The 10013-nt window shown below is 43.1% G+C and overlaps 1 protein-coding gene across 2 annotated transcripts; it reads left to right on the plus strand.

Annotated features, from left to right (window-relative positions):
* Positions 1-315: 315 nt before the first annotated feature.
* zic4 (zic family member 4) lies at positions 316-5480 on the plus strand. 2 transcript variants are annotated; one of them, XM_067486593.1, is made up of 3 exons: positions 316-1470; positions 1579-2199; positions 4181-5480. In XM_067486593.1, the coding sequence occupies exons 1-3, from the start codon at positions 1044-1046 to the stop codon at positions 4618-4620; spliced, it is 1488 nt and encodes a 495-aa protein (XP_067342694.1). In that variant the 5' UTR covers positions 316-1043; the 3' UTR covers positions 4621-5480. The 2 variants fall into 2 exon arrangements, with proteins under 2 accessions (XP_067342694.1, XP_067342693.1); XM_067486592.1 differs by having other exon boundaries at positions 318-2199.
* The last annotated feature ends 4533 nt before the right edge of the window (positions 5481-10013 follow it).

A 10013-nucleotide genomic window follows, 5' to 3' on the forward strand; every position in this document is an offset into this window, starting at 1 on the left:
TTTACTGTAGATTGTAGTAACCGATACTTACAGCACCCACAGGTTTTTTATTATGAACTTCAGCCTGCAACCGCACCACCTCCTGTGACCCTCATCTGCTGCCGTCCTGGGTTTAAAGCAAAATTACCCCGGATCATAACAACAGGTCCCGTCCATTATATTTTTTTCCTCGGGACAATGGGCGCAGCTCGCCTTGTTCACACTTCCTACACATATGCATCCTACCAAGCAGAGCACGGAGTAAACACAGTAGTACGCGCTGAACGCAGACGGCTGAATGTGTAACTATGTTTTTTTTTTTTTAAGCAAGGCGCATGTTAATGATAATGTACTTCAGACTGTTTTAAACGTCCACGTGGATTTCTCTGCTTAAGTTGGCACGTTTGCCGGCTGACGTCGATCTGTAGCGTGCATGAAGTTGTGCGTAAAGTTGTCCTTAATACGTTGCGAGGCAAAATGAAGATATCACTACATTATTTATGATCCGTGCAACTTTTATTGTGACAATATGCATACTCTTCCGAGCCTGTCTGTTTTGTAATCGCACAATCAAAGAGGGGAAATTGCTCTTTCATAGCCGCGCAGCCTTTGTTCGCTGCCACAAAGAGAGACGACTGTATATCTGGATCAACTTTTTAGGAGTTTTTTTTTTTTATTTTTTTTTGTACAATAACCTTTGCATAACAAATATTTTTCTCAAGCGTTGCCCAAGGCACTACGCATGCGCTCTGGCCGCTTGCTGTCACTAAGACATTTTTCTTCACGTTGGAAACTGTCACTTGTGACGTCAATCACCGAGCTCTGACCAATTAGAGCGCAGGGTGATTGTTTAGCTCCACGGGCTGCAGCGCCTACCATGAATCTCTATTCAGTATCAAAGCGTCCTGCTGCTGCCTCTCAACCGAATGGGATTCCATGTAGTCTGCAGATAGACCTAACTTTATGAAGTTTTTTTTCTTTATTTTTCATTGCGATTAAAATATATATTTGTCATCATCATTATTATTTTGCCTGCTGTCAAGTTATTCTAAAATTAGTTAGTAATGAGCGTGGATGCATTGGGAAGCCCCGTGATGGACCCTACGTTTTCCAAACGGAACACGGCGCTGAGATTAGTTGACTTGGCAGGGGCTCACCACCATCACCATCATCACCACCATACCCCTCAGAGCGTGACAGGCTTCCCGGGGTTCAGCAGCCATCCACACTCAATGGCTCACTCGCACCCTGGGGAGATTACTGCGGAACCCCGCCTGGGGCCGAGTCCATTCGGGCCAGAACACATGGGGCACTCCGCGGCCCTCAAAATCAGCCCAGCCCATCATTATTCCCACCACCATCACCACCACCACAATCATCATATGGCAGGCCACAGTGAAGTGGTCTCCAGTCAAACGGGAGCTTTTGGCCCGGTTCAGGCGACATCGGTCCCTTATTCTATGTCTCACACAGCCCAGGCTTTATCCGCAGGTAGGGATTTCCTCATCCGGAGAGATCTGACAGCTCAAGCCATGCCAGTACTGACTGACCAGACTGCTGGTTCAGCCTCTCACCACGGAATGTTTGTCTCAACAACAGGTAGCTATCCCGGACACTATGGTCATCACCCCGACGCTGGGAACCATACCCTCTTCTCCGGACTTCATCACGACCAGCCTTCAAGCGGATCACCGGGTGGCCAAGCGTTGAATGGACAAATAAGGTTAGGACTACCTGGAGAAATGTATGTTAGGTCTGATCACTTGAGTCAAGTGGCAAGCTCCAGGGCTGATCCGTTCTCCGCCGCGCCATTGCATGGCTACGGTGGTCTGAATCTGAACATGAATCTTAGCGCTCACCACCACCACGGAGCCGGCGCTTTTTTCCGCTACATGAGGCAGCCGATAAAGCAAGAGCTGATCTGCAAGTGGCTGGAGCCGGAGCACTCGCCGAAGAAACTTTGCTCCAAAACTTATAGCACCATGCACGAACTCGTAACGCATGTGACGGTGGAACACGTTGGAGGACCAGAGCAGGCGAATCACATATGTTTTTGGGAAGAGTGTCCGAGGGAAGGCAAACCATTTAAAGCCAAGTACAAACTTGTGAATCATATTCGAGTGCACACTGGCGAGAAACCGTTTCCTTGCCCGTTCCCTGGCTGTGGGAAAGTGTTTGCAAGATCCGAGAATCTTAAGATTCACAAAAGGACGCACACAGGTCAGTGGCTCAACATTCACAGGATGAAATGATGTAGAAATAAATTGCACGATAATATAGAAAATTCATTTTCTATTAGAAGATGTAGGCTTTGCTTCGTATCCAGCCTAAAGTAAGGGAAGGTTTATAGTATTTTCAGGTCGTTCTTTATTAGCTTGAATTTAATTTTCCTTACTTTTACTGGCATTTGAAATATAGTAATAGTCTGCAGGTGAACTATGGCAATTAATCAATCTGTGCTGCTCACAGATCAAGATGCAACAGCTTCTAGCCACCTGTTTGTTTTGAGTTGCACCAGGGCTCGCAAGTTTCACAAAGGTTGAGCTTTGGGGATTATGCTACAGCTCACTCATGCGTTTGACGGTTCAACCTCTTGTTTACACCACAGCACAAAGACTGAGGCACACGTCGGGTCCAAGTAGTTTAGTGCATGGCAAGGCGTGACTGACAGCAAAGTTGGAAAGGTGCATCTGCACCTCCAGGAACTGATATTGTGATGTTTCAATAATTGGAATTCTAATAATCTTTATGATAGTAATAGTTGGTTGAGTCCAGTGCATTATTACATTTAAAGCAAGGAAGGAATCGTTCAATTTTACATATATTTAGTAATTGATGCTTTATATTTACTCTTCAGCAGATTAACATGACCACATGCCTGTCGAAGTAAATATGATTTGGAAATTATCAGCACGGTAAAGCATTTTGCCAAAGCAACAAGTTGAAAAATGCAGGTGAACAAAATACTGCACCAACAGGCTGACAGAGCTGACTAGTGACCCGACGTGCCTACTATGCAGCTAGAAGAAGCGCGGATTTCACTTTAAAACACGTAATTGTACAACATGGCTTCCTGACTCTGTGACCCAGTGACGTGCTGTGGAGCTAGGGAGAGAAAAAAGGCCTCAAAATGTCGAGTCAGACTTGTAAATTAATACAATTCGGTTGCTGCATGGCACTCCCCCTCCGCTTCATTCCTGCACCCTATGTATTATTCATATAATTTGCTCACATTACCTAAGTACAAATCTGTTAAATTATTTCTGTGTGTTGACTCCCAAGGGGCCTGGTCTTTGGTATCATGTTTAAAACCTATCCAAAAGTGTGGTTATGACTGGGGCTGCCCCTGGGGTCTGTTCCTCGACGGTTTCTTGTACTACACTAATATCCTTGATTGGCTCTCTCAACCCAGCAGCTGAAGGTCAAATTGATATTCAACCCGCAAGTGTAATTAGACAGAGGCAATTACATATTCTCAAAAGCTTTAATCGGAGGAGAAAAATCAGCAGTGGATGATTTCCGTGTAATTTATTCAGATTGTCTTTTTTTTTTTTTTTTTTTTTTTGCCTTGTCATAATCAGGTAGAAATACTCATTATTAAGACGCAAAATTAGCCCGAGTCCATAACAGGATTCAGATAGGACACACACTGTCTCAGCACACATTATAGGTGAAGCCTGGCGGTGGCAATACTTTCATTTATCATTGTTTTCAGGTGGTTTTAGGCCTGCTACGTTTGTGATTAAAGCTTGTCTGTTTTGACTATTCCCTAACGCATGCAGACGCCAGGTATAGACCCAGGACAGTAGGGGTTCAGCCCTCTTGTTTATTACCCCAGACTGAGGCTCATGTCTGGTCTTTCCAAGGAGGCAAACTTTTACAAGTGTTTTCTGTAAATGCAAATAGGCAGAATTAAAATAGCGTGGCTGTGAATGTACCATTGTTTTAAAAAGACTCTTTTACCTTATGTATTTATTTATTTCCTTATTTGTGTCTTTGTCTCTCCTGATCACAGATGATTGGATACTTGTTGCTTAAAGCCACATTACTCACATTGTTGGAGTGTTTTATGATTACAGATTTGTATGCTGCTATCAGACTGATATTGCTACTGTCGTGGCCTCATAAAGTAAATAGCATGCTGATCATGCCATGGCACGGTTTAAAATCTTTTATTTATTGCCACCATTGCTGTTAACAGGTGAGAAGCCCTTCAAATGTGAGTTTGACGGCTGCGACAGACGCTTCGCCAACAGCAGTGACCGGAAAAAGCACTCTCATGTCCACACCAGCGATAAGCCCTACAACTGCAAAGTGAGAGGCTGCGATAAGTCCTACACACACCCCAGCTCCTTGAGGAAACACATGAAGGTGCACTGCAAGTCCCCCCCGCCCAGCTCAGGCTACGAGTCCTCCACCCCGTCCCTGGTCTCTCCTTCCTCAGACTTGGGCCGGGAGCCAGGGGGCTCTTCGGTCCTTTCAGAGCCGGTTGGAGCCTCCCAGCCCGCGAATTTAAGCGAGTGGTACGTGTGCCACAGTTCAGGTGCCAGCGGCGCCCAAACACCACCCAGTGGGCCCTCCACGCCAGACCCCGCAGACGAGCCACCTTACCGAAACCCAGAACCGAGGGATGCGTTTTAACCCAATTTTGGACTCAAACACCGTGCCAGAAGTGACAGAAAACGTTTTTTAAAGCCTAACTCTAAAATGGTTTGGCTTTGGTGCCTATATGCCTGTGAAAGTCCACTGGTCCCACTTTATGTTTTTATTTCTGGATGAGCCACCGCACAGACACCCAGAGCCAAGAGAAGCATTTGAACCACATTGGAAGGAAAATGTACAAACCTTAAAGACGTGCTAATTTCAAGGCACAATAAAATAATTTATTTTCAAACCTCAGCTAGTGACAAAGGTTGGCTCAGTGCCTGTGCGCCCTGACGGCCCACTGGTCCACTTGTGGAGAGAGTCGTGTAAATGCGTTAGACTATGTGGTACATCATTGTAGGCTAGGCATGTTGGTGTAAAACGATTTTGTAAATTCGAGTTTCGACTTCAATATGTTTTATTTATTTTTCAATCTGATATTGAACGATTTTCTATTATCGAACCAAAGTGCATGTTTTAATTAGGGAGAAAATGTACATTTGTAAATTTTGTAAGTTTCGATGTGTTGATGTTGATATTTCTGTAAAGGATCTGTCTGAGAGCAGATTAATGCAGTTATTTGTACAAACATTTTGCGTTTACAGCATTTTTTTGTTTTCCATTTGCGCAGAGGGTCAACAATTGAACAGTTTCATAAGCCTGCAGTATTTGATATACAACCGTGAAATTCTAAATGTTTTATCCAAGTGGGCATTTTGTGATTTTTGTATCATTGTCGTCAATATGTTTTTTTCTCCTTTTTGAATATTTGCAAACGAGCTGCACTCAAAATGCGTACCGAATTGCCTTGTAATTTGTGAGTATTTTGAATAAATCTTGTATGACAAAAGTGAAAACTCTGTTGAGCTATTCAGGTTTATAAAATTTAACTCCCTAAAAATTGACTTTTTTTTAGGATTATGTACATTTATTTTATGTCACTTTCTTTGTGTTTAAAGATGATATTTCCATTAAAATCTGTTGCTCCCTTTACACTGCGCTTTTAAGCGAGCCTCAGTATAAATACGTCCACGTCTGCTTTTCACATTCAAATTACTACTATAAAACAAAGAAATAAAATTTTATGAAAGGTCCTTTACATTACAGTTAAAGCTTTTATTTTCTACAGTGCTTCTCGGTAAATAGAGGGTGAACAAATGTGCTCCACTTGTCCTAAGTCTTACTTTCAGCTGAGCTCTGGTTTGATGCAGACGTGGGCAGAGTTTGATGAAAGGCTACAATATTCTGATCCAGACTTCAAAGAGCATCTTGTACAAAGAGCCATTTTTCACGACGGTGAATCCTCATGGTGAATTAAGATTTCTATAGCTATAGCCAAGTCAAACTCAAATGATATGGGGCCAAGTCCGTGGACTCAAAAGCCCGCTCTAAAGAATGTAATATTTGCTTCCCATGGGGTAGGAAACGGTAATCTATGTCCTTTATATCGCAGACTAGGGCAGTACAAAGAAGAAAAATATATTCTTTTGCTGCAGGCCTACTTTACTACAATCAAAGGAGAAGCCGCTGAAACGCAGTTGTCCCACACCATAATAGACTTGCATTGCAAGAGGGCCCAGTTGCTCAGTGGATACATTTGACCAAAATCATATTTTAGACTCGAAAAGTGATGATAGGTGTACATTTCCAAAACAGACGCGCAAATGAATCATTGCAGCTTTGTTTCCTCGGGCAGATATTTGAATACTCTAAAATAAAATGAAACCTATAAAATTAGCTTGAAGAGAGGTGACGCAGCTAACAAAATAGCTGAAAAGCTAAGCGGTGCTGGGAAATCTCTGGGATGTGGGGAAAATTTCACACTGGCCTTGACTAAGGCAGAAGTGGGTGGAAACAACATAGCCACAACTTTCATGAGTTTGGTTAAGTGCATGACAGTTCGCCCTGTAGAAGAGGCCCAGCTGAAAGCAGAGAATAAACACTAAACCAACCACACAGAAGCAGATGATAATGCCTCTTTTAGCACCAGCTCTTGTACGTAAAGAGAAGAAAGGAAGGAAGAAAAAAAAAACACAACGAGATAGTTGGATCTCAATTGAGAGTGGGAGTCTTTGAAGTAGAAGTTAATATCAGAGGGATTCTTCTAGGTCGTCTGAACAACGTTGATGACACGGAAAGCCTTTTGTCTCTGATTTGTTGGGCTCCTCTCTATTGGGCCGTCTAAAGCTTTTAGTTCCAGTCATCAAAACGGACAAGACCTAACTGAGTCGCCTAAAAACATTTTCCATTCAGCGCGGAAAGTGAAGAATAAGTGTCATTTCAAGGGCTTGTTTAGTTAGGAAGGGGGCGAGAAAAGGACAGGGGACCGTGCGTCACATATGTGGCAAATTCTCTTTGTGTGTGTGTGTGTGTGTGTGTTTCTGAATTTCATTTTTAATGCAGATAGAAATAAAAGATAAATGTGCTTGGACAGAATTTCTAACTCTGACCAAAGAAGCATCTTGTCCTAACTCAATTGCTAGGCTATCGTGCACGATTTCAAGGTTGCAAGTTAATTTTTAAAAAGTGTCTGATGGCATGCTTGTTCCGTAAAAAGATTAAATATGACGACAGTCCGCTTTTATTTTAAAAGTTTAATTCCCGACGTGCAGACACCGGATGCCACAGGCAGTTAGACCTGCAAGAGGGGATCTTACAACGAATCCCGTTGGGTTCACTCATCGGGGCTTAGGCTGAGTGACAACCTCTGATCTGATATCAGCTCTGGGGTCAAAAATCAAGAACAGGTGTGTGTGTGCGTGCGTGTGGTTGTGCGCGCTCGTGCATGGCGAGGGAGTGTGCATGTGGGAAAGAGAGAACAAGGGCAGAGGCTCCACTTGAGCAACAAAACGGCACCAATGTCAGTACGAGAAACAAAACAGGAAACTGGGGGCGACAGCGCAATTTCAGAGGAAATACATATTCCCCTTAATTACAGAATAGATAAGAAAGAGAAAAAGGGGAGGTTTTTAACTTCCAAAGCGCAACAAAAAAGAAAATGAATCCATTTCTTTTCTTGCAAGGCCCTCTCACCACTACCGCTGCATTCTAAGGCTCATTTGAGTGTGAAATATAATTTCTTTGTGAAATAATGGATGCGGTAATCCTACTTCCGGAAACTGTCCGGCACTATTGAACAAAGCCCTTTTAATAGGGGGATTAGCAGTCTAGGAGTAAAAAGCCTCACTCACCGGGCACCCCCCACCTCCCCTCACTACCCCCATACACACACAGCAGCAGCACCACCCTCATCAGCGCCCCCCCCCCCTTTTTTTTTTTTCTCCACGCCCTCCCCACGCTCCAACACCACCATCAGCACCTCCAACACCAACCAGGTCATAATTATCAGGAATGAAGTGGCCGAAATTGGCATGGAAAATAAAGAGAAAGACAGAGAGACAGGTGCAATAGAGCCACCAGAAACAGACCGGAAAAGCAGAACAGAGTTGTTATAATAGAGCTGACACTCCGGAAACACTGATCGAAGAAAAGGGTGGATTTTATTTATTGTGCTCAGTAAATAAATCGATTTTAAATAAGGCTTTGCAGGCTTATTGTTTTAACTCATTTAGTTTTTCTTTAAAGGAGACTTTGTTCTGCGCGCAGAAGTGAGGTCAAAATGCAAACCCCACAATTTAACCACGAAGCCCGTCGTTATTATTGAATATTTTATTTTGATGCTATCCGAGGTTGGTTTCCGTGTGGATCTGCAACAACATGTGGCGGCGGAGTACACACGAGCCGCCATCATAAAGATTTACGACAACCTTTAAAGCTAAATGAAGTCAATTCCGCATATATGTGAACAAGCAGAGTTAGGGCAGATTTAAAGCTACAGTCCTGTGGCAGCTTTTGCACGAAGCAGGCAAACATAACTTAAGTCACTATCCTGTGTGGGAGGGGGGTAGACCACCTCCCCACTCCTCCACCTTCACTCCAAACCCCCAGATTTTAGGATTACCGTCATGCCCAAATTTCAGGAAACTAACATGTTTACTTTCATTGATGAGCGGGCTTCCTATAAAGCCCCCCCAAAGACCCCACTATCCTATAAGCCCGAACACGGATGTTCTAACAACCTCCACATTATATGACAGAATGTGCCACATACTTCACACCTGCACTCTGAATAGCAGCCCCCTTTCAGTGTATGATACGCCTGTTGGCCTTGGTCTCAATGCAGCTGCATGAATGATTCAGCGACTCGCTGATTTGGTCTCTTTTGATCTAAGATCTGCTTCTCTCATTTGATCTCGTGGTCTGAACTGAGCACTATCTAGTTGGCGGGAGCTATGATGACTTCTTTCATTGATGCAAGTCATTTCATGTATGCAGAGGAACTTGTTGCTACAACTTGAGCAAACATGTAGATCTAAATATTCTTGTAGTCTATTCAAAAATATTCTTGTAGTCTATTCAAAAATCTTGTGTGCATATGCAGGGGGGGGGGGGGGTTAAAATGTGCGTTTTTTCTTAACAGCCGCAACAATATAAACAGTAATCTGGCGGTGCACATTTCTTCCGGCTCCTTTCTGCAGAACTGTAATATGCATACATTTTATTACATCAAAGTTATTGTCACTTCCAAACCTAATGTTCAGTATCATACCGTCGCATTCTTAGACTTCATATCCACAAAAGTGGGCCATGCATCATGCAGAATAAATTGTTCTGAATTTGGAAACTTGCCCTTTGGCGATTAAGTCGATCTGACATAAAGTCATTCATCATAACTTGAATTTATCATCTTATGCTGACCTCTGCGGGACCTGAGCGTGTTTGGTGACACTAATGTCAGACAAAAAGCAGAAATCACTGCGAACAGGTGCCTTAGGATCCACAAAAACCCAACAAAACACTATAATATAGTTAAAAGCAGCGATTGCAAGGCTCCAGGGGCCTTGTCCCCCAAGTTTCTACGACTATCCTGCACAAGACGACTACAAATGCACAAGTTCAGATAGCCGGCGTTGTTAAAATAAAAAATAAAATGACAATTTTCCTGCTCTGCACTGAAAGTGGTTCACAAAAAAGGAAATGGACCGTTTTAGGACAAAAACCCTCCTACTGATTTAGCCAGAGCCATAATGGCAAAAGTGCGTTTATACACGCGATAAAAGAGACAGTATATCATCATATATCAAAATAACAGAGTATTAGCAGATGCAAATGCTGCCAGTATTATGAATCATTGGTTTATCTGCACTATTTCACACGTCAGATGGGGAAATATGTTCCGAATAGACAGGCAAATGCACAGTTTGAGGAGAAACATAATGCATGTGATCAGTGTAGCAGTATCGAAGACTTTGGGTCATTTCGCCATCTCCCGCAGGAAACACATTATGCCTCTCATATTTACATACTCTTTAATATTTGTCAAACATTCA

Source organism: Channa argus, chromosome 19, assembly GCF_033026475.1.
Source record: "Channa argus isolate prfri chromosome 19, Channa argus male v1.0, whole genome shotgun sequence".
NCBI classification, from domain to species: domain Eukaryota; kingdom Metazoa; phylum Chordata; class Actinopteri; order Anabantiformes; family Channidae; genus Channa; species Channa argus.

What these genes read in the sequence shown, in the direction of transcription:
- zic4 (XM_067486592.1), top strand. Translation starts at nt 1,044, where the DNA reads ATGAGCGTGGATGCATTGGGAAGCCCCGTGATGGACCCTACGTTTTCC. An exon ending in TCACAAAAGGACGCACACAG is followed by an intron (nt 2,200 to 4,180) that starts GTCAGTGGCTCA and finishes TGCTGTTAACAG; the next exon opens with GTGAGAAGCCCTTCAAATGT.